The 24,013-nt window shown below is 49.8% G+C and overlaps 2 protein-coding genes across 9 annotated transcripts; one reads left to right on the forward strand and one right to left on the reverse strand.

Moving 5' to 3' along the window:
- Positions 1 to 712: 712 nt before the first annotated feature.
- On the forward strand, positions 713 to 8,096 carry Slc26a10p (Solute carrier family 26 member 10). 7 transcript variants are annotated; one of them, XM_063255025.1, is made up of 19 exons: positions 956 to 1,088; positions 1,289 to 1,373; positions 1,510 to 1,620; positions 2,028 to 2,185; positions 2,335 to 2,505; positions 2,742 to 2,894; positions 3,573 to 3,655; positions 3,769 to 3,916; positions 4,009 to 4,122; positions 5,631 to 5,708; positions 5,805 to 5,900; positions 6,263 to 6,369; positions 6,481 to 6,550; positions 6,634 to 6,747; positions 6,884 to 6,917; positions 6,999 to 7,081; positions 7,172 to 7,226; positions 7,344 to 7,450; positions 7,850 to 8,096. In XM_063255025.1, exons 3-19 carry the CDS (start codon positions 1,512 to 1,514, stop codon positions 7,886 to 7,888), a joined length of 1,719 nt encoding a protein of 572 aa, XP_063111095.1. In that variant the 5' UTR covers positions 956 to 1,088; positions 1,289 to 1,373; positions 1,510 to 1,511; the 3' UTR covers positions 7,889 to 8,096. The 7 variants fall into 7 exon arrangements, 6 of the variants coding, with proteins under 6 accessions (XP_063111091.1, XP_063111092.1, XP_023423373.2 ...); XM_063255021.1 differs by lacking the exon at positions 1,289 to 1,373 and having other exon boundaries at positions 713 to 1,088; XM_063255022.1 differs by lacking the exon at positions 1,289 to 1,373 and having other exon boundaries at positions 713 to 1,088; positions 6,887 to 6,917.
- Positions 8,077 to 15,618, reverse strand: B4galnt1 (beta-1,4-N-acetyl-galactosaminyltransferase 1). Of its 2 annotated transcripts, XM_003476134.5 has the most exons (12): positions 15,479 to 15,618; positions 15,286 to 15,331; positions 14,683 to 14,901; positions 14,048 to 14,212; positions 13,833 to 13,939; positions 13,448 to 13,488; positions 13,123 to 13,303; positions 10,683 to 10,781; positions 10,344 to 10,534; positions 9,785 to 9,925; positions 9,344 to 9,584; positions 8,077 to 8,812 (listed from the first exon to the last, which is right to left on the reverse strand). In XM_003476134.5, the coding sequence occupies exons 3-12, from the start codon at positions 14,898 to 14,900 to the stop codon at positions 8,595 to 8,597; spliced, it is 1,602 nt and encodes a 533-aa protein (XP_003476182.1). In that variant the 5' UTR covers position 14,901; positions 15,286 to 15,331; positions 15,479 to 15,618; the 3' UTR covers positions 8,077 to 8,594. The 2 variants fall into 2 exon arrangements, with proteins under 2 accessions (XP_003476182.1, XP_063111099.1); XM_063255029.1 differs by lacking the exon at positions 10,683 to 10,781.
- Between the last annotated feature and the right edge of the window lie 8,395 nt (positions 15,619 to 24,013).

Genomic DNA, 24,013 nt, shown 5'->3' on the forward strand with positions numbered 1-24,013 from the left:
TCAATAGTTAACAAGACTGTTTGAAAACCAATAAAGCCCTTCACACATTCTGGGGAAAACTGAGCTGGATAATCTGGGGTGAGGATCCAACTGTCACTGGATTTTCTTGCTGCAAGAATGCAAGTGGCTCAGTGAAGTACCAAGGACCCCAAGAGAAGTTAGCCTGTTTCTACTCGAAATGCAGATGAGAAGGGAAGAAGTAGGAGATCAAAAGATTTAAGAAGGCCAGGCATGGCTGCACAGGTTTGTAATCCCTACATTTGGGAGGCTGAGGCAGGAGGATAGCTGTGAGTTTAAGGTCTGCCTGGGTTGCATAGTGAGTTCAAGGCCAACCTGAACGGCTTAGCGAATCCTTGTTTAGAGTTTTGTTTTTTTTTTTTTTTTTTCTTTTATTGGTACCGGGGATCAAACTCACGACGCTTGCTTGCAAGGAAGGTGCTTATGCCGCTGAGCTAAATCCCCAGCCCTGCGAATCCTTGTTTAAAAAAAAAAAAAAAGACTTAAAAGAGTAATAAACGTTGGGTGTTGGGTTTGCCCAGGTCGAGTTATACTAGATGCAGCCAGATCCAGCCAAGGATATGTGAGGAAATGCCTAATGCAGGGACTCTCTCCTTCCAAACTGGCGGGCTTGGTGCCCAGGAGAGGGCGCCCTCTAGGTCCGGATTGGCTCCCACTCCAGGGGGGCGGGACTCAGGGACAGTGGGCAGAAGAGTATTTAAGACTGGAAGAGTCAGAGGGAGCGGAGGGCAATATGAGTGGGGGCACCAGCACCTGCTCAGGCCCTGGAGAGGCCTCAGACCTTAAGTTTCCTGTGGGCACCAGGCTCAGGGAACCTCTCACCGAAGCTCGGTTCCAGCAGATTTTCGGGGTCGCAGCGCAGGAGCCGGAGCTACCAGCGGAGTCTCGTGTGCCACGGCTGTGCAGGCTGTGGAGGCGGCGGGTGCGCGCCTGCTCAGGGGCGGGGGCATGGCGCCTGCTACTGGCCAGGCTGCCCCCGCTGCGCTGGCTGCCTCACTACCGCTGGCGGGCCTGGCTGCTTGGAGATGCGGTAGCCGGCGTGACCGTGGGCGTCGTGCACGTGCCCCAGGGTGAGAGCCAGTCAGGCAGGGCCCAGGCTTCAGAGGGCTTTGTGGAGGAGGCCTGGGCTGGTGTGAGTTGGAGCCTCTGAAGGTTAGGAGAGAGAGACCTGAGACCAAGTACTGGGGAAGGGCAGTGAAGCTCCACCACATCCCCACCCCCGTCTCCCCTCGTCTACTCAGTCTCCTGAGACGTCTTGGACCGCTTTCAGCTCACGCAAGAGACAACAGCCTACCTCCCAGGATGCAGACCAACATGGCTCTGTGACCTGGACAGCGTCAGGAGCTCTCATAGAGGTCCATTAATGCCTCAGTTTCTCACTGTGGCATGATTCAGCATCCCTGGTGCTAGTCTCTGAGGGTGTGGGCCAGGGCTGACCTGGGGTGCTGCCCACCCCTGCCACACCTCCGATCTTTCCTTTCCCCTTCCTAGGCATGGCGTTTGCTCTCCTGACCTCTGTACCTCCGGTGTTCGGACTCTACACTTCTTTCTTTCCTGTCCTCCTCTACAGCTTGCTGGGCACTGGGAGACACCTTTCCACAGGTGAGAGTCCAGGAACTGTGCATGACGCCTCTCCTTCCCTGTGGGGTGAGAATGAGCAGGAACTCCAGGCATTCTTGGAAGCCTCAGAACTGTAGTCCCCTCTCTTCGTTTCAGCCCCCTTCCTTTCCCTCTGTGCAGCCGTTCTGCTTGAAACTTTGTGGCCTAGGCATGCTTGCCGAGGGAATGCAAAGAGGCAGTTGACTTGGACCCTCCACGCTAAGCAATTTGGTTAAAATATTCATAACCAGGGCAGGAAGGGGGAGAGAGATGGCTGCGCTCTCTCCCTCCTCCTCGAAGTCCCTTGCGGAGCTGATGCAGCATCCCGGGTACCGGAGCAGCAGCCCCAGGGCTGGTAACTTTGCCATGAGAGGCGCAGCTGGTAATCTCTGCGTGTCCCCTGCCTCCAGGCACTTTCGCGGTTCTCAGCCTCATGACTGGCTCGGCCGTCGAGCGACTGGTGCCCGAACCCCTCACCGGGAACCTGAGCAGAATCGAGAGGGAGCAGTTGGATGCTCAGCGGGTCGGGGTGGCCGCGGCCATGGCCTTCGGGAGCGGGGCGCTGATGGTGAAAGAGGATCAGGGGAGCGCCTGGGGGCCAGCGGGGAGGGAAGGGCCTCTCGTACAGGTCCAAGGGGAAAGGGGGCTGGGGGTGCACCACACTTTGGTTGGTGTGGTCCTGCTGCTGTTGGTGACTGCGCAGCTTCTTCCCCGCAGCTGGTGATGTTCGCGCTGCAGCTCGGGGCCCTGTCCACCTTTTTGTCCGAGCCCGTGGTCAAGGCGTTGACCAGCGGGGCCGCGCTGCACGTGCTCGTGTCCCAGCTACCCAGCCTTTTGGGGCTGTCTCTCCCGCGCCAGATGGGCTGCTTCTCTCTCTTCAAGGTGGGGGTGAGAGAACAGCGGAGCTGAAGCTTCCAGAGATCCCGGGAAGAGGGGGAACCTGAAAGGCAGAGAAGGACGGAGGGTGGAGGGGTGGAGGAGGAAGTCACCGACCGTGTGGCTGCGCGGGGGTGGGAGAATGACAGCCAGGAGAGTGGGCTTTGCCTGGGCCTGGTGGGTCGATGCTGGGGTGGGAAGACAGCCAGCCCGGGCACCGGCCCTTCCCTCATCGCCCCTGCCCACAGACACTGGCTGCGGTGGTTACGGCGCTGCCCCGGGGCAGTCCGGCGGAACTGATCATCTCCGCGCTCAGTCTGGCGCTGCTCGTGCCGGTTAAGGAACTGAACGTCAGGTTCCGAGACAGACTACCCGCCCCGATCCCAGGGGAAGTCGTCATGGTGAGGATGGCCTGGGCGCCCGGTTCCCTGCCTGCCCTACCCATCCCGTAGGAACTGGACGCTGCCGCCCTCTTGTGGACTGCAAAGCGGTCACAGACAGGTTCAGTGATTTCTGTACTTTTTCAGGCCTCCTGCCAGAGCGCTCTGACGCTCCAGAACCCCCCCCCCCCATATTATCCCATTGCAGATACCGAGCCTGTTCCAGACCGCCTACAATGTCTTCTTCCTCCATACAGAGCCCCCTTGCGGTGTCGTTTCCCGCAGCAAGTCCTCATTTCCCCATAGGATTCTTTACTGCTATTCAGTGTCATTTCCCTTCTCGCTCAGATTGCTCTTTCCGACTAAATAAATGTTACATTCCCTTACAGGTGCCCCGATAGGTCTATATATAGTCCAGCCTCCCTACTTAGAATGGCTCAGTTGCACTTGCTGTCCACCACCTCCATAGATACCCCCTCTTGGCATCTTTTTGTAACCCAGGAGTGCTTTATTCTGCTTTCCCATCCTTACACTTCTTGACTCTAAATGAATTATCAGGCGTGTATTCCAAACATACCGCAGCCCCACCAGTTTCTAAGAGCCCTGTGACCAACTAGTCCAGCACTGTAACCCTCCCTCATGCAGAGCCCCCACTGGCCTTCTTATCCTAATGAGTCCTGACACCATCTCCTCTTCCAGGTGCTTCTGGCTTCTGTGCTCTGCTTTACCTCTTCCCTGGACACAAGATACAATGTCCAGATAGTGGGACTGTTGCCTGGAGGGTAAGATAAAAGGAAGAGACCGGCTTTTCTTCTCCCACTCTCACCAGTACTCTGCCTTCCCTCTCTCCCCATAGGACCGAAACCATTCTTACCGGAAATCTCTCCCTCTCCAGATTTCCCCAGCCACTTCTCCCCAACCTGGCTGAGCTGCCCAGGATTCTGGTGGACTCAGTGCCCATCGCACTGGTTACTTTTGCTGTGTCTGCCTCACTGGCCTCCATCTACGCAGACAAGTATAACTACAGTATTGACCCCAACCAGGTATGACTTTGACTGTAGACCCCAGCCTCATTCAAAAGTCAGACCCCTGCCCATGCCTCCATCTCTTTCTTTATCTCACTGTGTCCTTCCAGGAGCTCTTGGCCCATGGTGTATCCAACGTCATTTCCTCCCTCTTCTCTTGCTTCCCTAACTCCGCCACACTGGCCACGACCAGCCTACTAGTGGATGCTGGTGGGAATACTCAGGTAAGAGGATGTTTTTGGATGAGGAGGAAGGATTGGACACTGGGGCTCAGTGGCAGTGGTGGAAGACTAGCAGATACTTAGTGGCGTCTATACAGAGGAGAATGGGAATAAAGGGAAAGAGAAGAAGGGATGGGATTATAAACAAGAGTGACAAAAGATAGCAAGGCTTCCTTTTCACAATGATCTTTGTAAGTTTTAAGCCCTGAAAAAGTTTATGGTGCCCCAGATATAGTTCAAAATAAATACTAAACTATAAAATAGATTTAAGAAATGCAATTCGGCGATCAAACTCACAACCGCCTGCTTGTAAGGCAGGTGCTTATGCCACTGAGCTAAATCCCCAGCCCTAGAAATGCAATTCTGATGTGTGTGTGATACTGGCCTTATGCATGCTAGACAAATTCCCTATCACTGAACTACACTCCCAGCTCAAAATTTTTTTCTTTTCAATGAGGATAGCCATCATCCTAGCCCCCATACTGGGACTTGAACCCAGGACCTTCATTCTGAGCTACATCCCATCCCTTTTTGTTATTTTTGGGATGGGGACCCACAAAGTAACTAACTTGCCCAGCCTGGGCTGGAATTTGCAATCTTTCTACCCCAGCCTCCTGCATGCTGAGATTCAGGCATGCACCTGAGAACATTTTCTTTTCTTGGTTTTTTGAGGCAGCCTCTCACTATTTCAGATTGTGAGATTGGCCTTAGACTCATTATATAGCCCAGGTGGCCTCAAACTCTAAGCAATTCTTCTGACTCAGTTTTTGAAGTATAGGTGTGTGCTATCATCCAGCAGGACAATTTTTTTTAAAAGAAATATCATAAGCTGGGTATCATGGTAATGTCTGTGATCTGGGAGGCTGAGGCAGGATTGCAGTGAGTCTGAGGCTAGCAAGGGCTACATAGTGAGTTCAAGGCCAGCCAGAATTTCATAGCAAGACCCTGTTACCAAAACCAAACCAAACCAAAACAAACCAAAACAAAACAAAAAAAATTATTGCCTGTTTCCATCTGGCTGGGCATGGTGACACATTTTGTTATGCTAGCACTCAGGAGGCTGAGGTAGGAGGATCTATGTGAGTTCAAGGCCAGCCTGGGTTACATGATGAGAATGTTTCCATCTATATTTTTGATTTTCCTTATTTTACTGTGTCCTAGGCAAGCAGTTAGCCTGCTTATAGGATGATTCAACAATGGCTTTTAAGGTGGAGGTGGGGTACAAAAATAGGGAGCTTGAGCTGTATACATCTGGAAGAGTGGAGAATGATAGGCATTTAATTGGGAGAGGGGGAGGAGTAAGTGTGAATGGCAGAATATCAAGAAGAGACAGAGGGGTGAGAAGTACCTGTGTGAGAAGGAGAAGGAGAAGGAGAAGGTGAGAAGGAGACTTGGGAGAAGGAAAACTTCTGAGGAGGTTGAAGCAGTGGATGTGTGCAGGGAGATCAGCTCTCATTTGGGAGTGAGAGAGCTTTCTCTCTCCCTTCTGTTCTTCAATCCTCCGTCCCTAGTTGGCCGGCCTCTTCTCCTGCATAGTGGTCCTGTCAGTGCTGTTGTGGCTGGGACCCTTCTTCTACTATCTGCCCAAGGTAGGCAGCAGAGACAGCCTGGGTGTACCTGAAGGGAGGTGGCTGTATCCCAGGACACTGGGGAAGTCAGCCAACCCCCCCCCCCCACGTTCGAAGGCTGTCCTGGCTTGCATCAACATCTCCAGCATGCGGCAGATGTTCTTCCAGATGCAGGAACTTCCACAGCTGTGGCACATCAGCCGAGTGGACTTTGTGAGAAATGGCAACATTATCCCCACTTTGTACTCTGGTATCTTCTAGCCTCTGTCCTGGGCCAATGCTGATTGCTATGGTACAGTCTACAAGCATGCACCCCAACACACATGCATACCATTTACTAAGTGAAAAGAGAAAGGGTGGGCTCTGAACCCCTCAGGCCTGAATCTTCATAACTTCCCAACTGAAGCATGTCCCAAGGTCATTATGTTTTATGTGTATCCCATTGGGTCAATCCTGTCCCATCCTTTGTCATACTTCCTACCTTCTCCTGGACCATCCTTCCACATCATTCACCCAGAAGTCACTGCCCCTGGACCCCAGTCTTCCAGGCATTCACCCCTATCTATGTCCCGAAGGCTGTGTGGATGGTCACATGGGTGGCTGTTGTGACCCTGAATGTGGACCTGGGCCTGGCCGTAGGCGTGGTCTTCTCCATGATGATGGTAGTCTGCCGCACCCAGAGGTGGGTGTCAAGATGAGCTGAGTCAAGATAATGGAGACAATAGAGTGTGGGGATGATGCTAGTCAGGCCATCTAGGCTGGGCTGGAAATCTGATCCCGGCTTCTTCCCTAGGGTGAAGTGCCTGGCACTTGGACTGGCTGAAGGGACTGAGCTGTACAGGCCACTCAGAGACGGCCACAAGGTGGGTGGGCTATGACCAGAGCAGGAAGAACCTGGTCCTTCCTGGATTAGACCTGGATGTCCTTCTGACCCTCTTACCCTTAGCTCCTCCAGGTCCCAGGTCTCTGCATCCTGAGCTACCCAACACCGCTCTACTTTGGGACGCGTGGTCAGTTCCGACACATCTTGGAGTGGCATCTGGGGCTTAGGGGAGGCAAGGTGAGGAACTTGGTCAGGGAGGAGAAAGGATCCTCTGGTCCTGGCATGTGCAAGTATGTGTCCAGAGGAGTGTGCCCAAGGGGTGCATGTCCATGCTGTTGTCTCTGGGGTGATGACTGCCCTTCTCTACTTACAGCAGTCTCCAAAGCCAGATGGCCTACCTAACACAGGTGAGATGGGATGACAAGGAGGAAGACTTGGGTCTGATCCACAGAGGTATATATGAATGTTCCTGCTTTCTCCCAACCTAGTTGGTGAGCCTGTCAGAGTGGTGATCCTAGACTTCAGTGGTGTCACCTTTGCAGATGCTGCTGGGGCCAGGGAAGTAGCACAGGTAAGGGAGTGGGTAGTTTTATAGGAAACCCTCATCATCCCATACATACCCTCTGATTTGGGATTCAACTCCTCTGCTCCAACTCTGCAGCTAGCCAGCCGATGCCAAGATGCTGGGATCTACCTTCTCCTAGCTCAATGTAATGGTCAGTGTGTGGAGGACAGAGGGATGTGTGACTGGGGAATGAATGGACACTTGGAGTGGTGAGGGGAGCACACAGTCGGGGTTTAGGGCCCCAAAGCCTGACACTCTCTGCACACAGCCTCAGTACTGGAGACACTGACCCGGGCAGGACTCCTGGACAGAGTGACTCCAGATCAGTTGTTTGTGAGTGTCCAGGATGCAGCTGCACATGCTCTGGCAAAACTGGTAAGGGGCAATAGCATCAGGAGTGGGACCAGGAAGTGCTTGCTGGGCCAAGGCAGGAGGGTGGTGGGTGAAAATCAGGGAACCGGGGCTTGAGAAAAGGGCTGGAAAGGAAGATTAAGATGGAAAGAGTGGGGAGATCAAGATTAGAGGATTCAAAACCAAGTCTGAGGGCTGGGGATTTAGCTCAGCGGCATAAGCACCTGCCTTGCAAGCGCATGGTTTTGAGTTCAATCCCCCAGTACCAATTAAAAAAAAAAAAAAAGTAAAACCAAGTCTGGGAGACTGGGCCAAATTTGGTGAAGAACTGAATTTAAGCCCCCAAAGAGTGGTAGATTCTGCTAAATCTCAGCAAGGAAGCAGATGCCTAATGTACTCCAACTTGTCCCCTCTTTCCTTCAGGAGTGTACTGGCCCAAAGATCTGCACAGTGTGGGTCTGACCAGATCACCACGGGATGTGGAGGGTTCCAGCAATGTGTGTGAAAAGGACCATGGTCCCTGAGCCTGCTTAGTGTAACTAATAAAACAAAGCTGAGAGCCTCTGGGGTCCATGAAGTGGGTCTGGGTGTCTGCATGTGGACCCCAGTGCCCCTCCCTCTGTGCACAGCATGAGAGACACAAATAAAAATGGCTTTTACCATGTGTTCACCAGCCCCACCTCTGCTCCAGAGCCACAGTCTCTCAGAAGGGTGGGCTGCAGCCTGTGCAGTCCAGGATCCAGAGCTTAGGGTGGGGCGGGACAGCCCTGGGATTGCACACTGGGGAGCTTCCTCACCCGCTCAGCCCAAGATGAGAGGAGAGTGTTTCCACTCCAGGGTCTTAGAGTCCTCTTGGGCTCTTTGGCACTTGGAAAGTGACCCCCCCCCCCCGCCATTTCCTGCCCCATAAGAACGGGGTGGGGGTGGACTTGGCACTGGCTGTGGGAGGTTATGGCTCCTTCAGGCCACTGGGCACTCAGAAAAGAGGAGTGTCACCAGGACAAACCCCTGTTTGGGATCAGATTCTCAAGGGGAATTGTGAGGGAAGCAGAGGTCAGGGACAGTCAGTGGAGTGCTCCCTGGGTGGAGGGGGGTTGCTGGAAAATCCTGGTGGGGACAGGGAGGCAGGCCCAGCCTGACAAAGGGAAGGCCGCTGCCGCAGTGGCCATCATTCCGCAGTCATGCACTGCAGCCGGTGTTTGAAGAAGAGCAGGCGGTGTTTGGCCACATGACTTTCATCCAGTGATCCTGGGTAACGGTACCGGTTGTAAGTTTTTGTTTCAGCATCCCTTGACACCCAAGGCAGTTTCAGCTTTGATGCATGATCCACAACGACATCTGAACAGGAGCCAACCTGAAGGGAACCAAGTCCATCCAGGAAGAACTCTGAGGGTAGAGGAAAAAGCACATAATGAAGGCTCCAGAGAGTGCAGAAGGCCCACCCCCAACCGAAATTGAAATTTAGGGCGTGGAGGGGGGTGCCTATGCAAAGACCCCTTTTAAAGACTTTGGCATGTATGTGTTTTATATAAAATGGAAAGGATATTGTCTAGTGCTTTGAAAGTGGAAAAACCTACTTCCCATTCCCAGACGGTCAATAAATTCCTGATGAGCTACTTGGAGTATGTCTGAGCTAGGGGAAGCAGGTGCAAGGTACATGGCTGTGCCAGTGCAGGTGAAGTTCAAGGTGGATCCAGCAACTGAGGGGCTTGGAGGTTTGAATACGTTGCAGGGAGGGAGACGGTAGGAGCTCCCTCTGGAAACTGGCAGGTCATAGATCTTTGCTGAACTGCTCTAGTGCCCTGGGTGTCAGTGGCAAGTGCAGACTGGGGGAGGAAGGGCCACTGCCCAGTGCCTGATTGCACCGAGACTCCCCAGTGCCTCGCAGGGTCCGTCCCGCCGCAAGGCACCACTCACCTAGATGTGCCACTCGGCTGAGGCGCGGGTCGAAGCCAACCTCTCGCACCTTGTCGGTGCGCGCCAGGAAGAAGTTAACCACACCATCTGTGACCACGCAGCCTGGGAAGCCTACGAGCTCGTGGTGGAAGCCGCGCCTTTGCCGGAGGCAGTTCCCAAGGCCTGGAGCCCCGGGGTCCACGCTCAGCAGCTGCCGGTAGGTGGTGGCAAAGCCCGTGATCTCGCGCACCGCGCCCCCAACCTGCGGGGAGTGGGCGAAGGGAAGCACCTGGAGCAAGTCTGTGCTTCTTCCCCAGGACTTGCCCCCATTTCCCCCGATGGATGAAGCGGGGAGCCCCAACCCCACCCTCACTTCTGCCTTTCCAGCGCACAGCCCCTTCCTGACTACAGCTCTCTCGCCTGGGTCTGACTTATCCCACCGACAGCCGCGCCCTCCCCTACCAGGTCCAGCGGCGTCCGCTCCAGCACGTCCACAAGCCTCTCCAGCCGCGTGCGCGCGGTGAAGACGAAGTCGTCGTCCACCCACAGCACGTACTTGGTGGTGACTTGGGACACTGCCAGATTTCGTCCTGCAAACCAGCCCTGGGGGCACGCGCAGGGCGGGGCGGGGTACAGTCAGGAAGTCACGCCCCTCTACGGCTTTTCTTTCTTTCTTGACCCCTCCCAACAGCCTATGCTTTTCTCTAAACTCCTGGGCGCCTTCCAATTATCGAAAGCTAGGTTTAAAAAAAAGTGGATTCCTACCCTCACGCCTAAAGGTCGAGTCAGAGTTCTGGTGGCGGAGGGTCTTGAAGGTTTTAGTTTCAGCCTGCAATTACTCACACCTCGCCAGTTATGTTACCGGGCGGCCAGTAAGTACCAAGTACCATTCTAAGAATACATGCGGTTTCAGAGCGCTTACTCTGCAAGAATGCAGTTACCACCCCGGAGGCGTGCAGACTAAGGGCGCTTCCCGTCCCTAAGGCCACTGGCGCTACGTTCAGTCAGGCCCGCTGCGCACCTTGCCGAAGGGCATGAAATAGTGCTCCACGTGCGGGTCGCTGATGCGCTCTGGCTTGTCGCTGTCATCAGCGATGACCACCGTGACGGTAGGGTAGAAGCGTCGGATGCTGGCGATGAGCGCCCGTAGCCGATCATAACGGAGAAACGTCTTGGTGGCAATGGTGACTAGAGCGCTGATGTTGTACTGGGCTGAGAGAGAGGACTCGGGTTGGGTGCAGAGAAGGCAAACGGAGAAAAAAAGCAGGAGGAACGCTCTCCCGCTCTCCCGGGGCTGCCCTCTCCAACTTGCTCCCCACCAGGGTTGGGTCTGGCACCTCCCTGCCCGCGTCAGCCTCACCTCCGTGAGGCTGACGCCCCAGCGGGTACAGCCTGGGGTTGGGAGGATGTCTTATGCGGATGGTGAAGGTAGCCTGGTGTCCCTCCGTGGCAAACCGGACTGAGAAGAAAGGCCATGAAGTTAGATTCTTACAGTTAGGACAACATTCTCCTTTCATAGTGGAAGGAAGTAAAGGAATTTGACCACTGCCAGTCTGACCTAAGCAGAGACCACAGCAACACTCTATAATCCTCAAACAACACACAAACTCCTTGTATGTTTACACTCCTTGTACTGAATTCCCCTCACACCACCGCCAAGTCCCATTGTGACTTTTCCCTTCCAAAGTCTCTCCGTACACAGGCAGTACACATGTACACACACCACCCTTTGTCTTTTTTTGTTTGATTTTTGTCCTTTAAAGATAGGGTTTGGCTATGCAGTTCAGGCTGGCCTTGAGCTTTGTAGCCCAGGCTGGCCTCTAACTTGCAAGGATCCTCCTGCCTCAGTCTCCTGAATGTTGGGATTAGAAGCCTGTGCCACCGGGTTGGGGTAGCCCCCTCTTTGTTATGCTCATGACCCTTTTAAAGACTTTATAGCCTGTAATGAGAGGAGATGGTCTGTCTCTAGGGGCAGAGTTCTCTCTCTCAGGTTTGTTCTGAAATAAACCTCTCCTGGTTAGCTCATACCCCTTCTTCTTTGCCTTTTTGTCCTAACAATAAAGAACATGGTGTCATTTATGGCAACTATGCAATGATATCACATCATGCAGTCAGCTGAGGTGAAGTTTTTAAAAACTCTTATAAGAGCAGAGCGCCCCAAAAGATGATTGTCAACACCCCCAAAGAGAAGCCCACCTACTACAGCCAGAGCAACAAAGATGGCTAACAATTTACAAAAAACCCCACATATTAAAAACAAACAAATAAATATAATCACCTTCAACCAAAAGCTGAGCTTCACTCTGGAGCCTCAAGGGACGGGCTTACCCAGCTTGCCTCAAACTGGACCTGAATTTCTATTCAGTGAGTGACTCAGGCTCAATTTAGTCTCATATTTATGTAAGTAGCCAGGATCAAAATTTTATATCTATCTGCATAGAGTAAGGGTTTATTCTATAAATGAAAGTGTAAATAAACTGTACTTTTAAATGACAGTATCTGTTAGTCTAATCTGTTCCTTACTTACTGTAACGTAAGGTGTTCATGACAGTGGAACAATATTTTAGTACCTAGTCTGTGGCATACCTTTCTAGATCTCAGTGAACAAGCATATAAAGTCTTCAGCTAGGTGTGGTGGGGTACATCTGTAATCCCAATTACTCAAGAGGCTGAGGCTCAAAGATTCCGAGTTTAAAGCCAGCCTGGGGTACATAGAAAGTTGAAGACCACATACATAGATATGCTACATATCTATACTACAAAGTAACACACTGGCTCAAGCAAAGAAAAACACCCAAAACAACAAGCTAACAAAAAATACCATAAGGTTTGTACTCCCATGCAACTTACATTCTAACAGGTGGGAGAAAAACAAGAAATTTTTTAATTAAAAGCTAACCTTTACCGAGCATTTACTGCATTCCAGACACTAAAAAAGATTACCTTAACTATATGAATTCATTTGATCTTCATGGTAGCCCCATTAACTAGATTCTTTTTTTTTTTTAAAGCCAGTCAAATTTAGCAGTGAGGGGGTGGTATACCAACTTTATTGACACTAATGTTAATAAGTTCTGAAACCCACTGCCATCGGACTAGCAAACTAGATTCTTATTACTGTACAGAGAAAGCAGCGGAGGCACAGAAAAGTAACTTGCCCACATTTATACAACAAAGCTCCTAAGAATTTACTCAGGTTCCTCCCAGGATTAAGTAAATAACAAAATTCAGATACTGGTGAGTATTGAATAGAAGACAAGTGATACACAATAATGATGAAGTGAAGACATCTGAGCTCAGATCTAAATTACAAGAAGCCAGCCATACAACAAAATCTTTGGAAAGAACATTCCAGCATAGGGAACAGCAAGTGCAAAGGCCCTAAGGCTGGAGCAAACTTAAAATAACAAACAAGTTTTGGACAAAGGCAAGAGGGCTGTTTGCCCCTTTTGCTAGAGTAAAAATGGGAGCTCTGTAAGGTAAAGACCTTTGTCCTCCAGTAAGTGATGGGTTGGGAATAGAGACTGACTTTTCTGACACTTCCTTGGGGCCCCATAGTTGGCCAGAAGTGGGGACACGCCGGTTTCTCCGGTTTCCCTCTGGCCTGCTCCAGCCCCAGATAAACAAAGGCCCCTTCTCTCTATCCCAGTCCTGCTGGCCCAGTTGAAACGCCCATTGTGTGGCTAGGCAGCTCCAGTCACTGCCGGAGTGTCTCCCATGCCCTCTGCCATTTGCCCACTAAAGCCTTTCTGGATCCTTTCTGTCCATCTAGCCTCCCCCCCTCCACCCAGGCCTAGCACCTGTGTCTGCTGTGTTGGCCTGGTAACTTCGGCTGCTGTAAGTGACCAGTTGCAGCTGCCGGTTGAGTTGGTCCAACTCTGGGCTGGCAAGGGTGAGATCTGGCTGTCCTTCTCCGGTGAGAGTGACTCCAAAGACTTCCCCTGCCACATCCCAGATGCCGAGTGAGGCAGTCAGGTTCACCTGGCGGGGTTAGGGGAGTGCAAGGGTTAGGGCATTAGACCCACCCCTTGCTTCCCTGATTCCTTCACCCTGCCTAGAGGCTCATTCTCCTCCCCAGCATTCTTGATTGCCACCTGGCCTCCTTGCTCTCTTATCTTCTCTTACCTGGTATACCTCCTGAGCAGACACTGCCTGCAGGCTCAGTCCTGGCAGGAAAAATGAGGGATCAAAATTATAAGCAGTCCTAAACTATTCCTTAATTTTCTCCTTCAACACATACAACCCTAACTTTCACCCATCTCTCTGGAGGCCTCAGTGGGCGCCTTCCTATCAAAGCAGTAGCTCTTCTAAGGCCTGCTCTACCTATCCACTTAGTCTCTGGCCAGTGAGCAAAGAATAGAGGGCTCCACTTCATAGTCTGTTGCAATTCCTACGTTCAGGTTCTGTCCTCACTTCTCCAAACTTCCTTCACCTCCACCTCCCATCCCCTGTCTGGGGCACTGTCACCCTCATGGTTACCTAGGCCATCCTTTAGGATACTTGTCCCCACCTGGCACCAAGATGCTCCTCAGAGGCTGAACCTCCACACCCTGCAGGGGGTACTGTAGGGGAGAGTTGGCAGGGGCTATAAGCAGCTGGTCAGCGGGGGACTGGCTCCTGGTGGCCAAAGGGGGAGAACAGAGGAGGAGTCAGGCTATCCCTCCTGCCACAGCCACTGCAGGCTTCCACTGCCCCTCCCCATGGAAGCATGCCTTCTGCTGGTACCTCGAAAGGAAGGCCTGGAACTCCTGTTCCCTGGCAGCAGAGGCAGCCTTCAGCTCTTCAGGGTCAAAGGCCTTGGTGAGATCAATGGCATGGACCTGTCTCTGGAAAGGAAGGGAGAAGCTCCCCCCACTGGATTCACAACTGCAGTTGTTCTGAGCCAGCAGCCTGAAGGCAAAAGAAGGGTTTTCATTCATCCCATAATATACACAGCACCCCATGCCTTGGCTCCCCAGCACTGCCCATCCATTATCCACCCTCTTAAACACTGCTCTTCAAATAGATCCCAGGAAGAAGGACCACAGATGAGATAAGCCATCCCTGAAGTCTGGATTTTACAGAGGTGTAAAGTGGGACTAGGATTTCAGAAGCTACCTACCTCATTCAGGAACCCCTCTGAACTCTTCTGATACTAGGAGCCTTTCTGCACCCTCCCCCCGCCTGCACACACTACTCCAAGCTCGTGCCCAGGACAAGATATGGGAGCTGCTCCTCCTCAGGCCAAGCCTCAGCTGCACTCTACCCACTTCACTCCACACAGCCAGTCACAGAAGGGAGGCGTCTGAGCCCAGCAGTGCTGCAAACAAAAAATCCCCCGGGAACCCCCTGCTTTCGCTGCCACTGCAATGAGCACTCACCCCACCACTTGCTCTTTGATCTTGACCGGGATGTGCGCGTAACGGGGCTCAGGGGCAAGGTCTGGCAGCTCCGGTCTGGGGGCGACCTGCGGGGGTGTCCACAGCGCAGAAGGGGTCCGGAGGCCCGGCGCGTCTCGAGTGCTCGCGTACAGGAGCCCCAGCGAGGCGCAGGCGAGCAGCAGGACCAGCGCGCAGAGGGCCCGGCGGCCCAGCCGCATCCTGGTTGGAGATAGGAGGAGAGGGTAGCAGCGGGTGAGAAGGAAGGTGAGAGCTTTTGCTCTTGACCCCCGCGACCTCGGAGCCTTCCTGGCTCCCAAAGGCGCTCTGCACTCCACTAGGATTTGCCCGAGAGCCCGCCGTATCCCCCCATCTCTTGGTCCCGTTCTCAGGGTTTTCCGGCCTCCTTTCTTCTCGCCCTCTCTCCGCATCTCGCTTTTCTCTCGCAAGCGAGGCCCGGCATCTCAAAGCGAGAGACCTTCGGATGCTTGGGTTTGCGGCGGTGCAGAAAGAGAAAAGCGCCGGTTTAGCGCAGCCGTGGTCCCTACACCTCGCCCGCTAGGGCCCACAGCCACCCGCCCTCGCCCGCTCGGGTCCGGGCATCACCTGAGCCGAGGGAGGCAGGCTGCAGAGGGGCGGCTCCACACCTTGCCTGTCAGGAGAAATGCAGAATCACGTTCTGGCTGTGGGGTGCCCCTGGAGGTGACCCCTGGGGCGGCCTCGGGGAGCCGCGGTGGGGACTGGGTGCCCGTGAGCGCGCCTTCCCACCCCTCGGCCCCCGCTGCGCCCGGACACCGACCTGTCTAACGCTGCGAGGCCGGGCTGTGCCGGGCTCTCGGCCCCGGCCCGGGGGTCCTCATGGGGCCGGAGCGGCGGGAGGCGGGAGCAGGGCGGGAGCCGGAGGACGCCGGGGTCCTCCGGGCTGCCCAGCGCGCACCCCCCGCCTGCGCGCTCCCCGCTTTGTGGACCGAGGCGCGGGGGTCGCTCCGGGCTTCGTGCCCGGCCGGACAAGGGGTCGCGAATCCGCCGCACTCCAGCCCCAGGAACAAAGCCGGATCCTGGCACGGTGTCTCACTGGGAGGTCCGCAGGGCTCGGCCGCCGCCCGGCTTTCACATCGCACAGCCAGCGCTCGGCTCGCGGGCTCCTTGCGGATGAGGCGCGGGCGCGGCGAGCGGCGCGGCGCCTCCTGGTGGGCGCCAAGGAAACTGCCCGGTGCGGAGCCGACGCGGGCCAACCGTGGCACCTCAGTGGGCACCTCCTATCTTAGGCATGTTTGCTCTGGGTAAGGTTTGGGCAGTAAGGAGTTTGGAGAAGGCGGGGCTGGGCGCGGTATTACAGTCCCATTCCGGGTATAGCTCTAGACTGAGGACAGCTTGGGTCCTTTCAGCGACACAGAAATAAACCGTGCAAGTAAACACAGCCTGGCTAATAAAAACAGAGTAAGAGTCTTTACCTCCACTTCCCGCCAGCTTGCCTCCTCAGGTCACCTAACAAACCTCAAGAGATTAGCACGCGGAGAAGTTCTAGGGCCTCCTTACTTCCCAAAACTGCCCCTACTTGCAGTTTCTGGACCAGGCGGGTGGAGCACCCAGAGTGGTCATGCTGGTGGTAACACTGCTTCAAGTCTTAATCATGGATAGTTAGCCTGCCCAGAACAAAGTCCTCTGGTTTCCTGTTCTCGTAGAACACTATCATGGTTTAACGAGAAAATAAAAGTAACATATGAAAATATGTGTATGGAGGTCAAGGATGATTAGTAAATGAATTGTATAAAAGTAAATGACTGGAGGCTGGGGATTTAGCTCAGCGGCATAAGTGCCTGCCTTGCAAGCAGGCAATCGTGAGTTCGATCCCTGGTACCAATGAAAAAGGAAAAAGACAAAAAAAAAAAAAAAAAAAAAAGTAAATGACTGACAATCCAGCCAGGAGAGAAAGGGGAATTCTACCCTCCTAACCTAAAAATAAATTCTAAACATAGAAAAAAATTTTTTCTGGGTACCGAGAATCAGATGGTCTCGTGCTTGCCAGTCAGGCACTGAGCCGCTGTCAGGCCACTGAGCTACATCATTGGCTCCAAAATGTTTTAGTATTAGATATGAAATCAAAAAGTTAGCTAAGTTCAATTCCCGGTACAAAAAAATGTAAATTAACCTGAACAATGATGAGCAACAGATCTGGGATCTTCCAATACTTTCCTCACTAAAAGGAACAGGGCTCCTTTGACTCACTGCAGACCTCAATCCTCCCAGAATTGAGGAGGAAGAATTGAAAGATGAGTCTGGAATTTCAGAGCAATGACATGCTTAAAAATGATAGGAGTTTGTCAGAGGACACACAGGAGAGCCAGCTTGGAGGGGCTTGGGCTGGCAGAATCTGGGACAGTTTAAGCACCAAAATAACTTAGGATAGAAAGGAAATGTAAAACAGACAGCACCCTGACTAGGAGGTCAAAATTAGTGTCACTGATGAGGGGTAAAAGAATGTGCTGCCTCCAGATAACACTGAGAAAGATGCAATGTCACCTAAGCAGTGCTCTGGCTGCGGTTATTTCACTGGGTTCTGAGCACTGTTTGACTTTATTCTAACTATGAAGAAACTGACAAATCCCAATGAGGGATATAACATATACCTGCTTTGCAAAATAAATCAGTCATTCCCCACCTTTACCCCTGCCACTTCCCCTCCTCTCCCACCCTCTCCCAGCCCTGATGCTGCCTCCCAATGTCAGATATTCTGCAAAGAAAGACTGAGAAACTGTTCCAGACTAAAGAGTGTTGAGAGACATGGAGACTAATGCAGTTCATGATCCTGGATTGGAGCCTGCCCTCGAGGCGGGAAAAAGAGCTAGAGTGGACATTTTGTGGACAACTGCCGAAACTGAAACACAGAAGGCAGATAGTGTTTTTTCTTTATTAAAAGGTAGCTGGCCTTCGTGTGGTGGGGCACGGCTGTAATCTCAGCACTGGGAAGGCTGAGGCAGGATAGTGAGTTGGAAACAACGTGGGTGACCCAGTGAGGCCCTGTGCCAAGGAAACAAAAGATAAATGGTAAACACAGGTTTCTTGAAGCCCATAGATAGTTATTTTAGTTTTCCTTATTCTTGTAAGATACATCCCAAAATTTTAAACAGTAATGCTGCATGATGTGTGTGACCTCTCAAGCTGTTTAGAAGAGTAAATCATATTATGTGTACATGACATATGTTAAATATATACATGCACGCAGTTTATAAAATATATTTTATTTAGTAACAACATTTAATAATCTGGCACTTTGGGAGGCTGAGGCAGGAGGATTTTTAAAAGAAAAGAATAAAAAAGCAAAGTGAAAAATGCTAAAAATTGCTAAAGCTGGGCTGGGGATTTAGCTCAGTGGCATAAGCTCCTGCCTGGCAAGCATGAGGTCGTGAGTACAATCCCCAGTACCAAAAAAGAAAAAAAAAATTGGTAAAGCTGGATACAAAAGAGCACATTCTTCAAATGTCTAAGTTTGAAGTTATTTTAAAATAAGAATTATTATCATTATGTAGAAGGTATTTTAATTTATAGAACATTTTAAAACTTGTATTTCTAATATTAAGCATATTTCTAACACTGCTAAAGGGTGAGACTGGGAGATATGACCTGTTCCTGTGGTTAGAAAGCTACAAACGTAACAAGCCGTGACACTCCAGGTGCCATCTGCAAGATAAGTGTATCTCAGCCGGGAAGAACTGTTTCACTTGCTTTCAAGTCCCAGAGAGTTATCACTTCAAGGACACCTCTGCTTGGTCTCAGGCAATGATGGATTCTTCCTCTAGGTTATGATCGTAACCTCGTTTAATTTGCTGTTTCTATAAAAGTAAATTCTGCCTAGCAATTAATGATAAAGACATGTGCAGCCAGCACGTGTAGGATATTATGTTATCTGCCTTTTGTGCTTCCTCTTGGAAACCTATATAAGTGATTTTTTTTTTCATTTTTATTGGTACCGGGGATCGAATTCATGACCGCCTGCTTGCAAGGCAGGTGCTTATGCTGCTGAGCTAAATCCCCAGCCCAAGTGATTGTTAACTTCAGGTCAGGACCGGTGATTTGAAACTCAGTTTCCATCAGCCTGCTAGTGTAATAAATGCTGTCTTCCAAAGTTCCTTTGTTGTCAGGCCTCCATTTGGTCTGGTCCTGAATTCTACAGAAATTATCATCATTATCTTTAGCTTTTTTTTTTTTTTGAGACAGGGTCTTACTATGTAGCTCAGGCTGACCTTCAGTTCACTATAGTAGCCCAGGTTGGCCTCAGACTTGCAGTGATTCTCCTGATTCAGCCTCCTGAGTACTGACATTACAGATGTGGGACATCACACCTGGCTCAGAATAAAAATTTAATAAGTCATTTTTCTACTTATTAGTTTAAAATGAGCTTCAACCCAGAAACTTAGTGATGAGGCTGAGAAATTGTTTCAGCACGTTACTATCATGCTTATTAAAAAAAATGACAATTAGCTGGGCATAGTGGCACATACTTATAATACTAGCACTTTGGGAGGCTGAGGCAGGAGGATTGCAAGTTCAAGCCCAGTTTGGGTAACTTAGAGACTTAGTGAGTTCCTGTCTCAAAAAAAGGATATTAAATTTATTTTCATAACAGAATCATAACAAAAATTGTAATAAAATCATATTAATTCTTACATCAGCATTTCATTCAGTAACAGTGATATTTGGCCTTAACTGAAGACTGACTCTTATTTTCTTTCTTTCTCTCTCCTTGTAGGCACTGCAACTTTTTTTAATGCTGAGAATTGAACCCAGGGCTCTAGTTTAAGGCCCTTGCAATAATATCACAGTGATACATGCACGCCTCCTCTTCTCCTCCCTATTTACAAAAGCTTAGTTTACATTTTTTCCATCTTTTCTTGTTTATTTTCTTTTCCCTTACTTCCTTTCCCCTCCAACCTTTCTATTTACTCTTCTCATTTAAATGTTTTCTTCCTAATTTGCAGTATCTATTATACATTATACACTTGGTTTCTCACATCAGAGAAACAATATGGTATTTACACATGTGTCTGATGTATTTTACTTAGGAGTATGTTCTCAAAAAAAAAAAAAAAAGGAGTATGTTCTCAAGGCGAATCCATTTACCTGGAACTGTCTTGAAATTATCTTTCTTTATAGATAAGTAGTACTGTCTTTGTATTAAAAAACCCACATATTTGTCCACTCACTGATTGATGGGCTCTTGGGTTGCTTATAAGATACAACTATCACATACTGTACTGCTCTCCCACACATTCCACCATGATGTTTCTGCCTTGGAGTCAACAGACCAGGGACTAAATCCTCTAAAAACATTTACCAAATTAAGCTTTTCTTCCTTTAAGTTGTGAGCATCAAGCAGTTTACCCCAGTGATGAGAACGCTGACAAATACAGAAAATTGGTACTAGAGAATCAGTTGGAGGCCAGGCGTATATAACTCAGTGGTACAGCACCTACCTGACATGTGCAAGGTCATGAGTTCAAATCCAGGTTTACAAAAAAGGAAAAAGAACCAATTGGAACTGGTTTGTGGGACAAATTTGGAAAGCGTAGGGAAGTGGATTAGAGAAAGCCTAAAATTCTATAAGCAGAGCCTGCTGGATAGTTCTGGTTAAAGCAGAAGACAGCTGGAAATGTGGACAGTAAAGGTCAAGCTCATATTTCGTTAAAAATAAGATCTCTATTGGGCTAGTGCAATTACAAGACAGGAAAAACTGAGACTTTGCATGAGGCTAAATTTAAATGTGGCAGACTAATTGATCTGGCAGAGGGAATTTCAAGGCAGTCCAGTGTCTAGGCTGTGGTATTGGTATAGCTAGATGCTTTTAGCCAAATACACTGAAAATCAGGAGCAAAAATGTTTGAATTAAATCTTGTTCAGAAAAGAACCACATGTACATTCCATGCCAAAGGGGGGTTGCTAAAGACATTAGTGTCATTAAAAAGAAACCAGTTACTTTGCACTGATGCAAAAAGAAAGATTCCTAGGGGCTGGGGATTTAGCTCAGTGGCATAAGTGCCTGCCTTGCGAGCAGGCAGTCATGAGTTCGATCCCTAGTACCGATAAAAAGGAAAAAGAAAAGAAAAAAAAAAGATTCCTTGAAGGCATCTCAGAAATCAGCAAGGCTCCACTCACTGTAGGCTCAGGAGTGCAAAACTGAAAAGAGAGTCCTTGTATCCCTAGAGGGTACAAAGGACTAACTATCCAGGATTATTCTGTTATAGAAAATAGACCGAACATGGGGAAAAATAGCACTGAGGAGATTTCAGAGGCAGTTTATTACACTGGTGGGCTTGATTGCCCTGCAAGGTTCTGGGTTTTAATGGGGAGAGCAAATTGGGAGGTACACAAGTAGATTTGGCACATTATGATTGGAGGGTTGGATGAGTCTTGGGCAGCTAAAGGAGTTTAAACATCTCAAGTTATGTTGCAAAGCCATCAGTTAAACAGGCATGGGTTACACAAAGGAGCATTTCAAGTTACATTTCAAGGCCTTCTGTTAGGCAAACTTGCACAAAAGAAGCAATATTCTATTATTAGTCTTGCCAAAAACAGACATGTCTGCCTGGTGTTAGTAGGTATCCTGGGAAGGCTCTCTTGGCAGTCTTTTATTTAAGATTTTAATTTCCCTTCAATTCCACCATGCTCATACATGAAGGCATTCAGATGCTGCTGTAGGTCCACGGGTGCCAAGCCACTGCTCAACCTGGTGGCAGACGTTGGCATCATCTAGGTGATACTGCTTTTTCAGGTATGGAGTGTGAAAGAGTTTAGGGGTCATAGAAGCTTCCATCCAGATTTCAGAAGAAAGCCTGGGAAGGTAAGCAGTGTGGCCCTGAGAGAGGGTGAGTGAAACTAAGGGAATTAAAGTGAAGGTGCAGTGGAAACCTGAAGGAGTTGGAGATACTAGGAATATGGAACATCTGATGAAGAAAGCCACAGCAAGTAAGTGGTGCCAGCCCAGCAAAGAGGTTGCGTCAGTTACAACTGTCAAGGCCATGATGTGGGATGGTTCAAGCCCTCTGGAACTCCTATCTCACCACACATGCCCTGGGTGCTGATATGGGCAGAGAAACGACGGACTCCAAAAAATTTCAAAAAGCGCTTTATTAGCTGAGCTCAGCGGTGACACTGCCCCAGAAAAGCAGCCAGGGAAGTGTGCTCCAAGGCAGGGGCTGCAGGGAGTTATAAAGTAGCACACTGCAAGGGGAGGGGTTGGGGTCTTAGGATCAGTTTGTCTCCATAAAAGGTAATTTGGTTTATTTTCACAGGAACCAGGGAGGCAGGAAGGAGGTTGCATGGCTGTGGTTATGTTACAAGGTTGCAACTTAACTGGTAATTACACAAGTTTTACTGGAAGAGAACAAGTCCAGCACATTTTGGGTTTTTGAGCTTATAACATTCCCCACCTCTTTTGGTCACTAAGTCAAATCTTTGATTCTGTTGCATAATTATTTGTAGGTAACTGGTTATATCCTTTTTGTCTGAGTATAAACATTTTAACAGCTTAAAATCAGTCCTGGATGTGATTTAGAAGGCATTTTATAATACATGGCCTGCCAGTTAAGGCAAATAAGAAGAGAATAGTTGGTCCTATTAGAGCCGAGAGAAGGGTGGTCAGCCTGGGGGACAGTGAGAACAGGTTTTGAAACCAATTCTGGTCATGTTGTCGTTGCTCTCATTTATGGAGTCTCTTCTTGAGCTTGTTTATACTGTCTCGTATGACTCCAGAGTGGTTGGTATAGCAGGCCTCTCCTAATATTATGCATAGACCACCTTCTTTTATAAACAAAAAATCTAGGCCTCTATGATTTTGGAGGACCATTTTAGCTAAAGAGCCTACTAACTTCTCTAGTTTAGATACTGAATGTTTTAAAGCCACTAGATATTTATCTATGAGAGCACTCAACTCATGGTAATTTTTGTCACCAACTATTAAACTTGCAGTCCCTAAAGCTGTAGCTCCCGACAGACCCAAGCCCATAAGGATCGGATTAAAACAGGAGCTGCTCAAGGTGACCGAAAAAGGTCTGACTCAAGATTTAGGTGTTTTTGTCTACTTGTACCTGAATACCAATAAACCTGAGGGAACACATGGGCCAAAATGCATAGCTCAGTTTGTCTAGTAAAGACATCTAACATGAACAAGGAGTCAGTCCTGAGGTACAAGCAAGCCATGATTCTTTGGGAGCCTCTAAATGTTGGCCTGATGAATACGAAACATTTGTTACCACAATAGGGTTAAGGCAGAGAACGCAGAATGGTGGAGTCAGGGCTGGGTGCAGAGGAGAGTGTTGGGGGACAACAGCTGCGAGTACAGGGTACTGGGAGGGGGAGGGGCCCAAGAGGAGGTTGCACCCCCGGGTCCTTCCCATAGGAGTTTTTTTAATCCGTGAGAGTGGATCCTGGATCAAGTCAGTCCAAACTTTGATATAGACCACTTGATCAGGATGCGTGGCCAGCTTATGAGGGGGTCCAAAAATGACTTGATGGACCTGTTGAGAAACTTGTTAAGTTCCCTGTGAAGGCCACCTGACACCAAAGGAAGGCCATTTGAGTTCACAGAATGTTCTTGGTTTCTTAGGGTAGACAGGGCCTCCATATCCAGCAGCTCGATCCCTAAAATCCTTAAAATGATTAAGAACAAGTTGCAAGGGTGACAAAGGGGAGGAAGCTGTCTGGCCCATAATAGTAGACACTGGAGACAAGGGTACAGATGAGTGAATACAGAATTGCAGAAGCCCACCACAAGGACAAAGACAAGATGGCGGAAGCCTGCCACAAAGACAAAGACAAGATGGCAGGAGCCTGCCACAAAGACAAAGGATCACTCAAAAGGGCTTTGGAGACTGGAGCAGGTCCTTGACTTTGCAATCAGGAGCTGGTTAAAATTACAGGTGGCCATTCTCCTGTTTGTTGATCAAGGATTTTCAAATAACCAATTTTTGCTAGCTGCGATCTAATCTAGGGAAGAGCACATTTTTTAATTGAGTAACCCAAGTAACCCCATAAAAAATCATCTAATTTAGTTAACTCGAGTTAATCAGCTGATATTAAAAAACTCTAGGAGGCAGTTTACATAATAGGTCCGGCTTAAATTGCAAGAATTCTCAGTAATGGATGAATCAGGAATAGAACAAGAAGATGACGGTATAGGAGAGCTAAGACAAGGTTTTGGCAACAACTTCTTTAAATGGGGGGCAGGCCTGAAAACTTGCCTCCCCAAATATAGTGCACCCAGCGGAAGTTAATTCCTCCCTCAAATGGCGGTAACCTGCCCTAATTTTGGTGACATCTCTCCCAAATGGGAGCAAGT

This window comes from Cavia porcellus, unplaced genomic scaffold (genome assembly GCF_034190915.1).
Source record: "Cavia porcellus strain 051 isolate PalLab524CR breed Dunkin Hartley unplaced genomic scaffold, mCavPor4.1 scaffold_8, whole genome shotgun sequence".
Classification (NCBI taxonomy): Eukaryota; Metazoa; Chordata; class Mammalia; order Rodentia; family Caviidae; genus Cavia; species Cavia porcellus.